The sequence below is a fragment of the Phacochoerus africanus genome, chromosome 15, assembly GCF_016906955.1.
Source record: "Phacochoerus africanus isolate WHEZ1 chromosome 15, ROS_Pafr_v1, whole genome shotgun sequence".
NCBI lineage: Eukaryota > Metazoa > Chordata > Mammalia > Artiodactyla > Suidae > Phacochoerus > Phacochoerus africanus.
In genome coordinates this window covers 12297644-12316774 of record NC_062558.1, presented here as the reverse complement: position 1 = coordinate 12316774, position 19131 = coordinate 12297644, and the positions used below count along the sequence as shown (strand labels likewise).

Genomic DNA, 19131 nt, shown 5'->3' with positions numbered 1-19131 from the left:
ATGACTCTTAGCATAATGCCGGACAGGCATGAGGTAGGAGATAGATGGGTCCCAGGCTGAGCAGCTGCAACAGGTTAACAAGCAAGATAATTGGACAGAGACAACCTGGAAAACTGCCCCCATATAAGCAACCCCAGCTGCCCCTATTGTTTGCAACCCACTCCAAGTTCACCCATTTTCTCTTTCACACATACTTTGCTTCTGTTTTACAGTCTTAGCCTCTGCTGAATTCTGTCTTCAAAGAAGGCAAGGACCAAGGTCTTTCTTCCGCCTGTTCTACTGCCAGAATCAGTCAGATTTTCACAATTATTGTTGGTGGTGGTGTTTCTGGAAGTGATTGGTACACTGCAGGGCACATTGCACATTGCTGTTGTTCTATGTATCTGTTCTCCAAATCCATAATATTCCTTTACCCGATTAATTCTCTTAAGTGATCCATGGGTTTACCCAATGATGTTGTTTGTATCACTGATCACTTACAAATGTCTGCAAATAACATAAATGGAGAACAAAAAGAAATTCAAATGGGGAGTGACAGGCATAGGCACATAGTATACAGGCTGGTTGTCACAATTTTTCCCTGTACCAACCCTTCTTAGGCCTTAGCCTCCTGAGGGCTCCCCTGTTTTGGGGGCTACCCAGCCTGCCTCAGTACCCTCTCACCTTTCTCATTACCTTCTGTGCGCCCGAAGAAATGACATCCAACCTGGGAGTTTCCATTGTGGTTCAGTGGTAATGAACCTGACCAGTGGTTCGCAGGTTCAATCCCTGGCCTCACTCAATGGGTTAAGATTCCAGTGTTGCCATGAGCTGTGGTGTAGGTTGCTGATGTGGCTTAGATCTTGTGTGGCTGTGGCTGTGGCTGTGGTGTAGGCTGGCAGCTGCAGCTCTGATTCGACCCCAGGTTGGGAACTTCCATATGCTGCACATGTGGTCCTAAAAAATAAAACAAAATAAAATGACAAATTTTCTGTTTCTGTGTCAAAGTTCCACTGAAAGGTGGTTTCAGCCATTGCTCTGAAATGAGAAAGAAGGAGGAATCATTTTTTTTCACTGTCTCTTTTTATATCTTCCCAATTCTGAACTATGTGAAAGAGTAACCTATTTAAAAATAAACAATTATTTTAAAAGAGAGGGAAAAGAGAACAAAGTCAGAGGAGCTGTAGCAAAGAGCTCTTAAGGGAAGAATCCCATGTAAGGTAGAAATGTACTAAAATATGCCTTGCCTGGTCTCAGAGTGCTCAGTGGTAAAAATAAACCACATGAAATAAGGGCTCAACCATCCTGCTGAGATAGTCCTTGTTGTTAAATCTCTGTGCTAAGTTTTTTCCTACTCCAAGCAATTCTCTGCAACACCAACTGTGTGTTCTGCAATTTAACTCAGAGATGCCACAAGTTAAGGGATCTCTCCTGTGCTTCTGGCCAACCAGCTAGAGATCAGAGGTTCCAACAACCCCCTCTCTGGGTTCAATGAATCTCACAGAACCAGAGAAACACCATTGTATTAAAGTATATGATAAAGGACCCAGATGAACCACCAGATGAAGACACATAGGGCAAGATCTGGGAGGGTCCCCAGCACAGGAGCTTTTGTCCCTCCTGTGGAATCAGGGCGTGTCACCTGAAAAACTGGGTTTGCCTCTGGGTGGTTGTCAAGCCAGAAGACACAACCAAGCCGAAGAGCAGGAAAAGGATTTATTACTACTTGCAGCAACTAAGGAGAACACTGAGGATCTTTCCTCAAGCAGTGTTTCCCTGCACAGCAAAATTGGGGAAGTTTGAAGCCATGTGCATATTCGCAAAGGGCTTATGCAAAGAGAATTCTGCAGTGAATTGGGGCAAAGGTCGACAGAGTCCAAGCTTGAGTTGATAAAGGTCATGAGGGTCAAAAAGGGCGACATCATCATTCCATCCTCCACCTGGGTGGGGTCCTTAATTTCTGCCAACTCAAAGATATCAGATTGTTATGTGTATCTATAAGGAGGAACTAGGATTCTGTTTTATCTCTGAACTATTGTGTTTTGTTTTGTTTTTGTCTTTTTTAGGGCCACATCTGCGGCATGTGGAAGTTCTCCGGCTAGGGGTCAAATGGGAGCTACAGCTGCTGGCCTACACCACAGTCACAGCATCGCCAGATCCAAGCCGCATCTGTGACCTACACCACAGCTTCTGGTAACGCTGGATCCTTAACCCACTGAGCAATGCCAGGGATTGAACCTGCATCCTCATGGATACTAGTCGGATTCGTTACCACTGAGCCAGGATGGGAACTCCACGAACTGTTCTTTCCTGACTGCGTCTCCTTTGTTCCTGCATTTCTTTGTTCCTTAAGACCATTAATTACTGAGACCTGTTCAAGGGCAAGCATTGTGACCGGGCTTAGATCACAAAATGGCTTAACAAGTGCACTCTCTTATATCAAGAAAGCCATGCCTGGAGTTCCCATTGTGGCTCAGTGGAAACAAATCTGACTAGCATCCATGAGGACACAGGTTTGATACCTGGCCTTGCTCAGTGGATTAAGGATCCGGCATTGCTGTGAGCTGTGATATAGGTCGCAGACATGGCCCAGATCATGTGTTGCTGTGGCTGTGGTGTAGGCAAGTAGCTACAGCTCTGATTCAGCCCCTAGCCTGGGAACTTTCATATGCTGCTGGTGTGGCCCTAAAAAGGAAAAAAAAAAAAAAACAAAAAAAAAACAAAAAAAAAACTCCAGTTATTTCAACCAGATCATTAGGTGCTCCGGACCAAGATCCAGGACTGTCAGGTGTGTACCCTTTTATACAACTTCCCTATATTTTCCCCTTAAATCTTTTCTTTTGGAATGATGGCCATTAAAGTCTTTAAATGAAGAGGGTCTGAACAGCTTGTTTTCAGCAAGGAATGGTGGACATAAGGAGATGACCTTCCAGAACCCCTCTAGAAGGGATGAGAAACCAACCTTCTGGGTAGGTGGTGACAGTCACCGAGAGGAGGGGACGGGGTGGGGGGTGTGGGTAGGGGGGCCCCTGGGACCTGTCATGGTGGAAAAGGAGAGGCTTGAGAGGGGCCTGCCTGGGCCTGTGAACCTCCCTGGGGGCCTTGGGAGAAAGGGCTCCTCAGACAGAGTTATTAACATGCTCTGCACTGTAATAGGATTAAATCTGAAACTGTTACAGATGAGGTGTTACCAGCCCCTTGTATCATAAAAAGCTAGACTTTTCTTCATTCAAGGAGTATTACTTTATTTTCATTGTTCCTAAAATAGCATCCAAGAACACTTCTATTTGTTCTCTCACCTTATGCTAATCTTAGAAATATGCTGTAAGCTGATCCTAAAACAACACTGAAAACTTCAAACATGGGAAGGTGGTTTACTCCCATTTCTTCCCCCTTTCTCTGTGATTCTAATGTCTGGGTGGTTAACCCCAGTTTTGCCTACTTTTTCCCAGAAGTCATCAGCAATCATGTGTGGATTGACTACCGGCCAGACCATAGATTCATTGAGGTATAGTTTTCCAACCTTGTTCTCAGGGAGCTGACAGCCTCACCAGGAGACAAGTAATTTCATTCAGAAACAAGGACTAAGGCTCAGGAGCACATGTTCAGTGCTAAGTTAGGGGTCTCTGCAATAATGGCTCCAGGAGGAGATCCTCTTGTGGCTCAGCAGATTAAAAACCTGACTAGGATGTGTGAGGATGAGGGTTCAATCCCTGGCCTCGTTCAGTGGGTTAAGGATCTGGCTTTGCCATGAGCTATGGTGTAGGTGGCAGACGTGGTTGGGATGGAATTGCTGTGGCTGTGGCATAAGCCAACAGCTTTAGCTCTGATTCAGCCCCTAGCCTGGGAACTTCCATATGCTGCAGGAAAGGCCCTAAAATGAATAGACTAGACTAGGCTAGACTAGACTAGACTAGAATCTTCAGGAATCCAGCTGAGGCAGAAATTTCTAAGGGCAGAGACCCTGGAGTTTCTTGGAGATGGTGTGCCTCCAAGGGCAGTTGGATTTAGAGAGGGAGGAAATCTGGCCCATGATGCAGATGGAGGGTGTGGGTAAGACCAGCTAGTGTGGGGCATCTCTGTGGAGGAAGAATGACAGATGTCTCTGAGTGGCTGGAGACAGCAGTCACAGCTAAAGCAATTTCTGATTCAGTGAAAGCCTAAAGTAGGATTTTCCCCAGATTAACAGAAACCCCGTGCCTTGCACACATATCCATCAGAGCATAGCGGACTGTAATGGGTGATCTGATGGCTGGGACTTGCCAGCTGACTATGGAGTCATAGCAGGGGGGCCGTGTAGGGGCGGCTCAGTACCTGTGCATCTGCTACCTTGCGTCTATCGCTCTGCACACAGTCGGAGCCAAGACACAGGTGAACATACACCTCTCCTGCTCCCTGTGAACTCAGCTCCTATTCTTTCTTTCCTTTGTTCTCTCCGTTCTTTCCTCTTCCTTTTCTGCCTATGGCCAGATGTCCAGGAGAAACCCTTTCTCACTGTGAGTTTTGTTTGGAATGTCGGCCTGTGACCTTTGCCTTGTTTGCATGCCCCAGTAGAAGGGAGTAAAAAAGGTGGGAACTCTCCCAGGACTCACCTGGTCTAAAAATCACAAGTCTCCAGACCCAGCTCTCACACCTTTTAGCTCTGTGCTCTTAAACTGGCACTTAAACTCCCTGTTCTTCAGTTCCATTTATTTGTAAAACAGAGATGTGCCTACCTCGTGGAATTTTCTTGAGGTGTTCCCATTGTGGCTCAGCCGGTTAAAAACCCAACTAGTACCCATGAGGATGCGAGTATGATCCCTAGCCCTGCTCAGTAGGGTAAGGATCCTGTGTTACAGCAAGCCGTGGAGTAGGTCAAAGATCTGGCTCAGATCTGGTGTTGCTGTGGCTGTGGTGTAGGCCGGTGGCTAAGGCTCTGATCTGATCCCTAGCCTGGAAACTTCCATATGCTGCAGTATGCTGCAGGTACGGCCCTAAAAAGACACACACACACACACACACACACAAATTCTTGAGGTTCAAATGAAATATGGTTGTGAAAGCACTTTGGAGACTAGGGAACTCATTGTGAGTAGCTCAAGGTGAACATTGCATGAGGGGAAGGGTGTGAAATTGGGATGTCTCAATAAATCTCATCACTCTGTGATATAAAATTGTCTTAGGTCACTTAAATAAATTTCATTGCTTCTGCTGTTTTAATGACTCTCACTCTAGTGATGCCTCTTCCTCCCTAGATATCCCTAAGAGCAGGACCCAGCTCCTCGATACATATTCCAGCTCATCTTGCCTGGCCTCCTCATCAGGTAGGGGGGCTTCCAGCCCCCGAAGCAGCAACAAAAACGCTCATGCAGCATATCCAGAGACACTCTGGCTTCAGTCATTACCCCAGGCCTTCCAGCCAAAGCTGATTTCAGAATGTGAAGGACAAGATGGTCCACATGAAGAGTTGGATGTTCCTTGGCTCCTCTGTCAGAAACAATTTAGGTACCTTATTATGAAAGCGCATCCTACAGAATTTCAGGAAAAGGTATTCATGGCACAAATGTCAACGCATTTACAAACTGAGATAGAAATGTGATGACAGATACCATGGGGTTGATAAAGGGACATATGAAAGCACTGTTGCTGACACTGGGTGTGTGAAGCAGGGTCCCGGAGGACACAGTCGGCACCCCCCCAAGGCTACTCGAGTAGTTTAATGGTGGGGCTGTTGTCCCTGGTGTCTTAGTTTGCTAGGGCTTGTCGTGGTCCCTGCGTGTGTGTCGGAAAAGAATTTCCAGACTTGTATCAGGGTGAAAAGAGTTTATGGAGCATGGCAAGGTAGAGAGAAAGTAGTTTATTGAGATAAAAGACCCTGTAGGCACAGGAGGACAACTTCCTGACAATCAGGGAGAGCCAACAATGAGTGCGTGGTCGTGTCTTTTTATAACCCAGGGAGAGATGTCCTGTAATACACCCGCTGACCTGCTCATTGGTTGGGGAAAGAGAGCTGTTATGATACAGTTGCTGGTTGGCTGGGGTGTGCATAAGGCCCCACAGAGGCAGGGTTAAGAGTGCACATACCTTTCCTTGTGGGGGCAGGAAGGAATAGGCCAAGTTGCCCAAAGTGGGGAAGAAGCATTACAGTGAGACAGGTCGGATGATAGTAATTATTGTTTAAGCCAGAGGCTTTGAGTTCAATCTCTTGAAGGGGCCTTTGAAACTCAACAGTGCTGCCATAACACAGTACCAGTGCCTTAGTATGTTCAGGCTGCTGTAACAAAAATACCATTGATGGGTGACTTATGAACAGCAGACATTTATTTTCTCACTGTTCTGGAGGCTGGGATGCCCAAAATCAACGTATGGGCTGGTTGGTTTCTCCTGAGGCCTCTCTCCTTGGCTGGTAGCTGACCTCCTTCTCCCTGCATCATGCTGTCATGCAGTGAGAGCTGTAGCCCCCGGGACAGGGCTGCAGGGGTGTGGAGACCAGAGCCTGGTGGGGAGGGAGGGAGAAGACCCACCTCTCTCCCTCCCCTCGCTCCACATTCCAACAATCCTTCCCTTTGGTCAACCCACCTGGAAGTCAGAGAAGCCTGGGAGGTGCAGCTCTGGGGGATGCAGAGGGTAGATGTCAGCCTTTAAGGCCAGGAGCAGGCTGACAGGTGTAGCCAGGAGTGGGCGGGGAGGATAGGATTTGAATGGGACAGTGAAGGATCACCTGCACAGTGGAGGAAACAGGCAATTCCAAAGGAAGGATTATGATGGCTATTAAAACAACATAAGTGGGCTTGAAAGAGGTATTGGAAAACAGAAAATGCTTCTTAGCTGCAAAAGTATTAATCATACATTCAAACTAAACCACCTACTCATGTAACCATTTCCAGGTCCCAGAAATTACCATTCTAGGATACTTATTTGCATAAGTAGGGCAGAATGATAGAAAAACAAATGTGTTTCTCCATTATGTCATGTTGAACACTTATGTTCTTTTTTTTTTTTGGCTGCGCCTGTGGCATGCGGAACTTCTTGGGCCAGGGGTCCAACCTTAGCCACAGCAGGAACAACACTGGATCCTTAACCCATTGAGCCACCAGGGAACTCCCAGAGGTATATGTTGCAATGGGCTAGTCTGGAGTTAAGTCCCCAGCCCCTTCTGGAATAAACCAGGGTCACCTGCAACAAGGACATAATCAAGAGAAAGAAGAGCCCATCCAGTACAAGTGGCTCATCTTGTCCTAAGCTGTCTTGAGTTATCTATTCCTGTAAAACAAACCAACCCCCAACTTATTAGCTTACAGCAGTCTGTAATTCTCCTCAAAAATCTGCAGTTAGGGAGGGCTCTGGGGGAGAGCTTATCTCTGATCCACACAGCATCTTCCCCCAACAAAGGGCTGGAAGATCTTCCAAGTTGGGGCATGGCTGGAGAGTTGGTCCTGGGTATCCACTGGGTGCCTCCCCAGGGCTAAAGGCTGGGGGTGTCTGTTCCTCTTCACATGTGCTGGAACATTCTCACTGCCTGGGGGCTGAGTTCTAAGGACAAGTGTTCCCAGAGAGAGCCAGGTGGAAACAGAATCACATTTTTGTCCTAGTCTTGGAAGTCTCATATGTCACTCCCCCATTGCCTGGTGATCACAAAGCTTGTCCAACTTCAAGCAGAGGGGCTGTAGGCTGAGGAGAGTCACAGGTTCTGAAGAACATGTGGGATGGGGAATATTACTACATCCATTCTGGAATAGAGTCTCTGCCTTAGGATGGCTCCTGTGTGACCCTTGCCCGTCTTTGGTGATAGTGTAGTCTTGTGAACTAGGTATATCCCCTGTATTAATCTGTTCAGGCTGCCATAACAAAATACCATAGATGGGCTGGCTTAAACAGCAGAAATTTATTTTCTCACAGCTCTGTAGGCTGGAAGTCTGAGATCCTGATGTCAGCAGGGCTGGTGTCCTGTGAGAGGTCTCCTTTGGTTCCCTTTTCACTGGGTGCTCATGTGATCTCTCCTTGGTGCCTACGCAGAGGGAGAATAAGAAGGGGAGAAAGATTTCTCTCTGGTATCCCTTCTTATCAGATCAGGGCCCCACCCTTATCATGCCATTTAACCTTAATTTCTTCCTTAGAGGCCCCATCTCCAAATACAGACACTCTGGGGGCTAAGACTTTAACACATGAAGAGTTCCCTGGTGGCCTAGTGGTTAAGGACTTTGCACTGTAACCACTGTGGCTCAGGTCAATGCTGTGGCTCGGGTTTAATCCCTGGCCTGGGGAACTTCCACATGGCTACAGACATGGCCAAAGATTTAAATTAAAAAAAAAACTACATTTTAACATATAAGTAAAAAAACAAAATACATTTTTTAAAAAAGAGTTTAGTATATGAACTGGGGGGGGGACACAAACGTTCAATCCCTAACATCCCCCAAATTGATGTGAATTAGATGACACTTGATAAATTTATATTGATATAAATATAATTCAAGAAAACTTCACTGAACACCTACTATATGCCAATCTCTCTTCTGGACTCTGGGAATATAGGTAGGAGAAGAAACTGTTCCTGCCTTTAATGAGTTTAAAGGTGGGAGTGAGAAGTTGCCGTTGTGGCTCAGCTGGTTAAGAACCCGACTAGTATCCATGAGGACATGGGTTTGATTCCTGGCCTCGCTCAGTGGGTTAAGAATCTGGCATTGCCTGAGCTGTGGTGTAGGTCATAGAAACAGCACAGATCTGGCGTTGCTGTGGCTATGGCTGTGGCATAGGCTGGCAGCTGCCTCTCCTATTCGACCCCTAGCCTGGGCACTTGCATATGTCTCACATGAGGCCCTAAAAAGCAAAAAAAAAAAAAAAAGGAAAAACTGGGAGGGAGCCAGAGTGGCCATTACAATACAGTGATGGCTTCAGGGACAGCTTGCTGTGACAGCTCCTGGAAGGGACAAACACACCCTTCCACATGTGCTGTGGAAGTGCCATCCAAGCAGAAACTGAGGAGGAAGGGTATTGAGTGGTAAACAGGGTGTGGGACTGACAAGGGGAAGCACTCGGGATTGAGGAAGAAGATCCGCAGAGGCCTGAGGTGAAACTAGGGTGACCACAGGATCCTGGTTTGCCCAGGGCTGTCCTGGTTTTAGTACTAAAAGTCCCACGTCCAGGAAATGCCTTGGTCACTGGTCTTTATCTGGAACCATAAATAACCCAGCAGAGCTGGCCCTCAGAGGAGCTTGCGGCAGGGGTGGTGGGAGAAGAGCTGGAAAAGTAGGCAGGAGCCCAAACAGGAACCAAGCCACACTCAGGAGTGAAAACTTTCTCTTGGAGGCAGTTGAGCAATCAGTAAGAGATCTTAAGTAGGGAGCGACTTGCTGACACTTGCATTTAGAAAGAGCTCTATCTGCTGGATAATGAAGAGGGACAGTACCAAAGGCCAGTCAGGAAGCCACTGTGGTTTTCCAGGGAACAGATGATGGAGTCTTAAAGTAAAATAATGGAGGAGATAAGAGAACCAGAGCATCCAGAATATCTTAAGGAAAAGTAACACACAAAAATACAGATGTGGGAGATGAGAGCAAAGGAGAAATCAAAGATGACTCCCAGACTTCTGGCTTGGGCCACTGGAAAAAAGTCTCGGGAAGTAATTAAGGTGGTTTGGAAATACCATTCCCAGAGCATCCTCCACAAGAGTACTAACAAAGAAACCCTTCTTCTGCTTCCCACGTAACTCTTGTTGACCTAAAATGTCAGTTACTAGGGAGTTCCCTGGTGGTCTAGTGCTTAGGATTTGGCCGCTGGGGTCTGGGTTCGATCACTGGTCGTGAAACAGATCCTAGGGCTTGCCGCAACCAAAAAAAAATTAGAGAAATAAAATCAATTATTGTGGGGTGTTCCTGTTATAGCTTAGCAGGTTTAGGACTCAGTGGTGTCTCTGTGAGAATGTGGGTTCGATCCCTGGCTTCACTCAATGGGTTAAGGACCTGGATTTTTTGCAAGCTGCAGCATAGGTCACAGATGTTGCTTGAATCCAGTGGTGCCCTGGCTGTGTCATGGGCCTCAGGTACAACTCCAACTTGACCCCTGCCCTGGAACTTCCATGTGCTGCAGGTGTGGCTGTAAAAAGAAAAAAGAGGGCGTTCTCGTCGTGGCACAGAGGAAACGAATCTGACTAGGAACCATGAGGTTTTGGGTTCAATCCCTAGCCTCGATCAGTGGGTTAAGGATCTGGTGTTGCCATAAGCTGTGGTGTAGATCGCAGACGTGGCTCAGATTTGGCATTGCTGTGGCTCTGGCATAGGCTGGCGGCTATAGCTCCAATTAGACCCCTAGCCTGGAAACTTCCATGTGCCGAGGGTGTGGCCCTGAAAAAAAAAATCAGCTATCGTAGGGTTCCTGCTGTGGCACAGTGGGTTAAGAATCCAGCTGTAGGAGTTCCTGTCATAGCTCAGAGGAAACGAATCTGACTAGCATCCATAAGGATGCAGGTTTGATCCCTGGCCTCACTCAGTGGGTTAAGGATCTGGTGTTGCTGTGAGCCATGGTGTAGGCCAGTGGCTGCAGCTCCGATTTGATCCCTAGCCTGAGAACCTCAATATGCCTCGGGTGCAGTCTTAAAAAGACAAAAAAAAAGAAAAAAAGAATCCAACTGTAGTGGCTTGGGTCACTGCAGAGGTGCAGGTTTGACCCCTAGGCCAGCACAGTGGATTAAGGTATCCAGCATTGCCACAGCTGCAGCATAGGTCACAGCTGCAGCTTAGATTCAATCTCTGGCCCAGAAACTTCCATATGCTGCATGTGTGGCCATAAACAAACAAACAAACAAAATCACAACAACAACAACAACAACAGTTATTGCGCAAACCACCCCAGAAATCTCAGGCCCACCCAGCCGTGAGACTTATAGGAACATCAGGATAAGGAGGAGGTTTGGGGTGGGAGGGGGACAGAAGGGGCATCACGCTAGATGCTTCTTATTGGTTTATATACTCCATCTTGTTTCATCTTCATGAGAATCTTACGAGGTAGGTAGGTTGGGACTGTTATTCCCATTTCATGGCTGCAGAATGGAGATAAAGTAACATGCCCCAGGGGCCACGGCCACAGAGCAGCAGAGCTGAGCTTTAAACCCAGCTGTGGAGTTCCCCTTGTGGCTCAGTGGTAACAAACCCAACTAGTATCTGTGAGGATGCGGGCTCAATCCCTGGCCTTGCTCAGTGGGTTAAGGATCTGGCGTTGCTCTGAGCTGCAGCGTAGGTCACAGATGAGGCTTGGATCCTGCTTTGCTGTGGCTATGGCTTAGGCCAGCAGTTGCAGCTCCAATTCCACCCCTAGCCTAGGGACCTCCATACGCTGCTGTTGCAGCCCTAAAATGAGAAAAAAAAATTAAAATTAAATAAATAAACCCAGTTGTGTCTGACTTGGAAGAACTGCTTTTTCCACCATGCTGCTTCCCTAATCAGCACTAGTTTCTCCCCGATTGGATATGTTGTCACATGGACTGCCAGGCCTTTATCTGTCTTCATTCAGCATTAGAGAAGGATGTGAACCACGAGAAAGCCTCTACCTTCCTCTGGGCTCTAAGGGGCCAGCAGAAGGCTGCTTGCAAAAACAAGGATTGCAAGAAAGCTTCGTAGTCTTCTGTAACTGGTCCCCAGTCAAAAGTGATGATATGTGCAAAAACCCTAAAGCTGAATTTCCTATATAATTATCTTTGTGAGCATCAAGGCTAAGGGAAGCGATGGAGACAGTGTACCTATCAACAGTCTGCTTAGGGAGAGAGAGGGTGTCAGGAGATGAAACTCCAGAAATAGGTAGCCATGGGCAGGACACTGCAAGGAAGAAAGGAGCACAGGATGAGTCCAAGGATGGGTGCTTGTCTCAACCTTAAAAGGGGCTCTGGAACCCTGACAACAAGGCCTACGTGGCCCCCTACAAGAGGCTGCCCTCCCAGGTCAGGGAACCCTGGAACTGGAGCCTTAGAAGAAACCCAAGTGCCAATGCAAGCTCCTTCATAACCAGTAAGGTTTACATTTTATGTGAATCTTGACTTATCTCCTGCAAAGTCTTAACCTTTCTGTATTAGTAATATCTCCATTGTGCTTGGAGTCTTCTATTTTTATTTCTGCATGTATTTTGATTGGGCATTCTTGCAATGATCATAATTTCACTCACTCCATGTTTTCATAATTTCTTTTATATGGTAGGCATATGAAGTTTGTTGTCATTGGAGCGTCATCAGAAGATCTGAAAAGTTCCTCTCTCAGCTGGTTTCTTTATTCGCTGACACTGGCAGAGAAAGGACACAAGAGGGCGCTCCTTCCCCTCCTAGCTGAGTTCAGGGAGCTGCATCTTTTCTGCCCACTAATATGTCTCTTGAAAACTCAAGACACCACATGACTGACATTGGTTAAAATGTACCTTTTACTACTACTGGGGAGAGGCTTTGGGGAATTTTGAATATTTATACAGGCACTCTTAGGGCAATATCCTCCCAAGTCTTTGATTCCATGTGAATCAAACAAATATTCACAGTCAGTTTTTGAAAAACTTACAGTCTAAGGCAGAAAAACTTTTTTTTTTTTTTTTTTTTAGGATCACACTCACAGCATATGGAGGTTCCAAGGCTGGAGGTCCCAATCCGAGCTACAGCTGCCGGCCTACGCCACAGCCACAGCAACGCAGGATCCAAGCCTCATCTTCAACCTAAATCACAGCTCAAAGTAATGCCGGATCCTTAACCCACTGAGCAAGGCCAGGGATCGAACCCGCAACCTCATGGTTCCTAGTCGGATTGGTTTCTGCAGCGCCAAACGGGAACTCCAGAAACAACTATTTTAGAAGTGAACCAACCACTTTATACCCATTAGGATGTCTGTTATCAGAAATTCAAGTGTTGGCAAGGATGTGGAGAAATTGGAACCTTTGTGCTGTCGTGAATGTAAAATGGCAGCTGCTATGTAAAATGGCATGGTGGCTCTTCAAAAAGTTAAACATAGAATTACCATAAGACCCAGCAATTCCGCTTCTGGGTATATACCCAAAGGAATTGAAAGTGGGACTCAAATTTGTACTCCCATGTTCAGAGCAGCATTATTTGAAATAGCCAAAAGGTGGAAGCAACCCAAATGTCCACTGACAGACGAATGGATAAATAAAATGTAGTCTCTCCATACAATAAAATATTACCAAGCCTTAAAAAGGGTCCTTCTGGAGTTCCCATCGTGGCGCAGTGGTTAGCGAATCCGACTAGGAACCATGAGGTTGTGGGTTCGATCCCTGGCCTTGCTCAGTGGGTTGACGATCTGGCGTTGCCCTGAGCTGTGGTGTAGGTTGCAGACGCGGCTCAGATCCCGAGTTGCTGTGGCTCTGGCGTAGGCCGGTGGCTACAGCTCCAATTAGACCCCTAGCCTGGGAACCTCCATATGCCGTGAGAGTGGCCCTAGAAAAGACAAAAAAAAAAAAAAAAGATGGCAAGAGGACAAATACTATGTGGTTCCAATTAGCCAGAATCAGAGGTTCCTAGAGTAGCCAGATTCATAGATACAGAAAGTAGAATGGGGGTTGCCAAGGGTAACCAAATATTTAATAGGTACAGAATTTCAGTTTGGGAAGATGAAAAAGTCCTGGAGATTGTTGCATAATAATGTGAATATACTTAATTCTACTAAAGCATACATTTAATGATGGAAGAATTGGGAATTCCTGTTGAGGCTCAGTGGGTTAAGAACCTGACTAGTATCCAGGAGGATGTGGGTTCAGTCCCTGGCCTCACTCAGTAGGTTAAGGTTCCAGCGTTTACATGAGCTGTGGTATAGGTCACAGACAAGGCTTGGATTTGGTATGGCTGTGGCTGTGACACAGGCCGGCAGCTGCAGCTCCAATTGGACTCCTAGCCTGGGAACTTCCATATGTCACAGGTGCAGTCCTAAAAAACTTAATAAATAAATATAGTAATAGGACTTTTTCAATATCCACAGATCAGTCAGTGTGATACACCACAAACAAATGAAGGACAAAAGTCATTTCATATGATCATTTCGATAGATGCAGAAAAAGCATTTAACAAAATGTAACATCCATTCATAATAAAAACTCTCACAAACTGGTTCTGGAGGGGCACACCTCAACATAATAAAGGCCATATGACAGAACCATGGCTGATGTACTGAACAGTGAAAAACTAAAAGCTTTTCCTCTAAGATCAGAAACAAGATAAAGATGCTCACTCCTGCCAGTTTTTTTTTTTTTTTTTTGACACAATACTAGAAATCCTGGCCAAAGCAATTAGGTAAGAAAAAGAAATAAAGGCATCCAAATCGGAAAGGAAGAAGTAAAACTGTCTCTATTTTGCAGATGACATGATATTTATATATTAAAACCCTAGATTCCACAAAAAAACTGTTAATCAGTGAATTCAGTAAAACTGCAAGATATAAAGTTGATATATAAAGGGACTTCCTGTCATGGCTCAGTGGTTAACAAATCCGACTAGGAACCATGAGGTTGCGGGTTCAATCCCTGGCCTTGCCCAGTGGGTTAAGGATACGGCGTTGCCGTGAGATGTGGTGTAGTTTGCAGACTCAGCTTGGATCCCAAGTTGCTGTGTCTCTGGTGTAGGCCAGCGGCTACAGCTTCCATTAGATCCTTAGCCTGGGAACCTCCATATGCTGTGGGAGCAGCCCCAGAAAAGGCAAAAAGACCAAAAAAAAAAAATTTGATATATAAAAATTAGTTGTGTTTCTATACACTAACAGTGAACCATCAAAAAGAGAAATTAAGAAAAACATCTCATTTATGATTGTATTAAAAAGAACAAAATACCTAGGAATAAATTTAACCAAGGAGCTGAATGATCTGTATACTAAAAACTATAAAACACTGATGAAATAAATTGACAAAGACACAAACAAATGGAAAGATATTCTGTGCTCATGAATGGGAAAAATTAATATTGTTAAAATGTCCATACTAACCAAAGCAATTCGCAGATTCAGTGGAATCCCTAGTAAAATTCCAATGGAATTTTTTTCTTAGAAATAGAACACAGAGTTCCCATCATGGCTCAGTGGTTAACGAATCCAATTGGGAACTGTGAGGTTGCGGGTTCTATCCCTGGCCTCGAGCAGTGGGTTAAGGATCCAGTGTTGCTGTGAGCTGTGGTGTAGGTCTCGGACTCAGCTCGGATCCTGAGTGGCTGTGGCTCTGGCAGCTACAGCTCACATTAGACCCCTAGCCTGGGAACCTCCATATGCCACAGGAGTGGCCCTAGAAAAGGCAAAAGATGAAAAAAGAAAGAAAGAAAGAAATAGAACAAATAATCCTAAAATTTGTATGGAACCACAAAAGGCCCAGAATACCCACACTAATCTTGAGAAGGAGCAAAGCTGGCCTTCCCTTAGCTGCCGCTAAGGTGCTTGGTCCTTCCGAGGAAGCTAAGGCCACTAGGAGTGAGGCCCTCACTTCATCCAGAGACTAGCACCGCACCCAGCAGCCCCCACCTCTCATTCATCTGCACAACGGCCTCCGTCTCGGAGCTCGCCTGCATCTGCTCTGCTCTCATCCTGCACAGCAATGAGGTGACCGTCCGGGAGGATAAGATCAATGCCCTCATCAAAGCAGCAGGTGTAGATGTTGAGCCATTCTGGCCAGGCTTGTTTGCAAAGGCTCTGGCCAATGTCAATATTGGGAGCCTCATCTACAATGTGGGGGCTGGTGGACCTGCCCCAGCAGCTGGTGCTGCACCAGCAGGATGTCCTGCCCCAGCCACCACTGCTGCCCTGGCTGAGGAGAAGAAAGTAGAAGCAAAGAAAGAAAAATCTGAGGAGTCTGATGATGATATGAGCTTTGGTCTTTGACGAAACTTTTGTAACACATTCAACAATAAAAAGCTGAGCTCTTCGCTGAAAAAAAAAACAAAACAAAAAACAAAGCTGGAGGCATCATGCTTCTTGATTTCACACCATATTATGAAGCTATAGTTATTAAAACAATATGATATTGGCATAAAAATAGACACATAATGGCTCAGTGGGTTAAGAACCTGACTAGTATCCATGAGGATTCTGGTAAATACCTGGCCTTGCTCAGTGGGTTAAAGATCTTCACTGCTGTGAGCTGTGGGGTAGGTCACAGATGCAGCTTGGATCCAGCATTACTGTGGCAGGAGCATAGACTGGCAGCTGCAGCTCTGATTGGACCCTTAGCCTGGGAACTTCCATATGCCACAGATATGGCCACTGCCCCCACCGCCACCAAAAAAAAAGATGCGTAGATCAATAGAATAGGATACAGAGCCCAGAAACAGACCCATGCATATGTGATCAACTATTTTTTTTTTTTTTGTCTTTTTGCTATTTCTTTGGGCCGCTCCCACGGCATATGGAGGTTCCCAGGCTAGGGGTCAAATCGGAGCTGTGGCCACCGGCCTACGCCAGAGCCACAGCAACGCGGGATCCGAGCCGCGTCTGCAACCTACACCACAGCTCACGGCAACGCCAGATCGTTTTAACCCACTGAGCAAGGGCAGGGATCGAACCCGCAACCTCATGGTTCCTAGTTGGATTCGTTAACCACTGCGCCACGACGGGAACTCCTGATCAACTAATTTATGACAGAGGAGCCAAGAATATAAATGGGAAGAGGACAGTCTCCTCAGTAACTGGTGTTGGCAAAACTGACAGGCACATGCAGAAGAATGAACCTGGAAGAGTTCCTGTTATGTCTCAGCAGGTTACGAATCTGACATAGAGGCCATGAGGATGCAGGTTCAATCCCTGGCCTTGCTCAGTGGGTTAAGGACTCAGTGTTGTCACAAGCTGCAGCATGGGTTGCAAATGAGGTTTGGATCCAGTGTTGCTGTGGCTGTGGTGTAGGCCTGCTGCTGCAGTTCTGATTCAACCCCTAGCCTGGGAACTTCTATATGCTGCAAGTGCAGCTTAAAAAAAAAAAAAAAGAATGAAATTGGACCACTGTTACACCACACCCAAAAATTATCTCATAGTTGAGTAAAAACTTTTTTTTTGTCTTTTTAGGGCCACATCCCTGGCATACCGAGGTTGAATTGCAGCTGTAGCTGCTGGCCTACACCACAGCCACAGCAACATCAGATCTGAGCCAAATCTTCAACCTATACCACAGCTCACAACAGCAACACTAGATCCTTAACCCACTGAGCAAGGCCAGGGATCGAACCTGCGTCCTCATGGATACTAGTCAGATTTGTTTCTGCTGAGCCATGACAGGAACTCCGTCAAAGCTGAGTAATGACTTGAATGTAAGACCTAAAGCCTTAAAACTGGGAAGAAAACATAGGAAGTCAGCTTCTAGACAGTGGTCTTGGGAATGATTTTTTTGGTTTTGACACCAAAAGCAAGGGTGCAATAGATAGAAGTGAATGGCAAAAGTAAAAAGAAATGGACTACATTAATCAAGCTAAAAGCTTCTGCCCAGCAAAGGAAACCATCAAGAACATGAAAAAGCAACTTATAGAATGGAGAAAATAATTGCAAATCATATATTTGTTTAGGGGTTAATATCCAAAATATAGAAAGAACTCATACAGGAGTTCCCATTGTGGCTCAGCAGATTAAGAACCCAACATAGTCTCCATGAGGATGCAGGTTCAGTCCCTGCCCTTGTTCACTAGGTTAAGGATCTGGTGTTGTCACAAGCAGCAGCTTGGATCCAGCATTGCTGTGCCTATGGTGTAGGTTGGCAGCTGTGCAGATTTAGCTACTAGTCTAGGAACTTCCATACGCCTCAGGTACAGCCCTAAAAAGAAAAGAAAAAGAAAAAAAAAATCTGATTTTAAAATTGGCAGAAGGAGTTCCCATCATGCCTCAGCCGAAACAAATTTGACTGGCATCCATGAGGATGCAGGTTTGATCCCTGGCCTCGCTCAGTGGGTTAAGGATCTGGCGTTGCCGTGAGCTGTGGTGTAGGCCAGCAGCTGCAGCTCCAATTTGACCCTTAGCTTGGTAATCTCCACATGCTACAGGTGTGACCCACAAAGACCAAATAAATAAATAAATAAATGTTTAAATGTTTAAAAAAAAAACACTTAAAATTTTTAAAAATAAAAAATAAAATTGGCAGAAGAACTGTAGAAATATTTTCCCAAAGACATACAAATTGCTAACAGGCACATGAAAAGGTATTTGACCTCACTAATCATCAAGGAAATGCAAATCAAAACCACAATCAGATATTATCTCATACTTGTTAGAATTGCTATCATAAAGACATGCAATAACAAATGTTGGTGAAAAGGGAATCCTTATACACTATTGGTGGAAATGTAAATTGGTGCAGCCATTGTGGAAAACAATATAGAAGTGCCTCAAAAAATAAAAATACCTTATGATCCAGAATTCCATTTATGGGTATATATCCAAAAAAAAATTAAACAGAATATTAAAGAGATCTGCACTCCTGTGTTCATTGCAGCATTATTCAAAATTAGCCAAGATATGGAAATGAAGTGTCCAGAAACAGAAGAATAAAGAAAATGTGTGGAGTTCCCGTCGTGGCACAGTGGTTAACGAATCTTACTAGCAACCATGAGGTTGCGGGTTCGATCCCTGGCCTTGCTCAGTGGGTTAAGGATCCTGCGTTGCCGTGAGCGGTGGTGTAGGTCGAAGACATGGCTCGGATCCTGTGTTGCTGTGGCTCTGACGTAGGCCGGCCTCTACAGCTCCGATTAGACCCCTATCCTGGGACCCTCCATGTGCCGCAGGAGTGGCCCAAGGAATGGCAAAAAAAAAGACAAAAAAATAAAAAATAAATCTATCCTTTAAAAAAGAAAAAGAAAATGTGGTGTATATAAACATGGAATATTATTCAGTCATAAGAAAGAAGAAATTTTTGGAGTTCCCATCATGGTGCAGTGGTTAATAAATCCAACTAGGAACCATGAGGTTGCGGGTTCAATCCCTGGCCTTGCTAAGTGGGTTAAGGATTCAGTGTTGCCGTTGGCTGTGGTATGGGTCGCAGTCTCGGCTCAGATCCCCCGTTGCTGTGGCTGTGGTGTAGGCCAGTGTCTACAGCTCCAATTAGACCCCTAGCCTGGGAACCTCCATATGCCACGGATACAGCCCTAGAAAAGACAAAAAAAAAAAAAAAAGAAAGAAAGAAAATTCTGACATTTGTGACCACATGGATAGACCCTGAGGGCATTATGCTAAGTGAAATAAA

At 45.6% G+C, this 19131-nt stretch overlaps 2 protein-coding genes across 2 annotated transcripts in view; both read left to right on the top strand.

Annotated features, from left to right (window-relative positions):
- Positions 1-5518, top strand: part of FBXO16 (F-box protein 16) — a 52364-nt gene extending 46846 nt beyond the window's left edge. Inside the window, exon 8 of the mRNA XM_047761760.1 lies at positions 5214-5518. Within this exon, the coding sequence (XP_047617716.1) occupies positions 5214-5387 (174 nt within the window). The 3' untranslated portion in view covers positions 5388-5518. The remainder of the gene's footprint in view (positions 1-5213) is intronic.
- An 8574-nt stretch (positions 5519-14092) lies between these two features.
- Positions 14093-15957, top strand: LOC125116308 (60S acidic ribosomal protein P1-like). The gene is made up of 2 exons (XM_047761408.1): positions 14093-14101; positions 15339-15957. Exons 1-2 carry the CDS (start codon positions 14093-14095, stop codon positions 15792-15794), a joined length of 465 nt encoding a protein of 154 aa, XP_047617364.1. The 3' UTR covers positions 15795-15957.
- The last annotated feature ends 3174 nt before the right edge of the window (positions 15958-19131 follow it).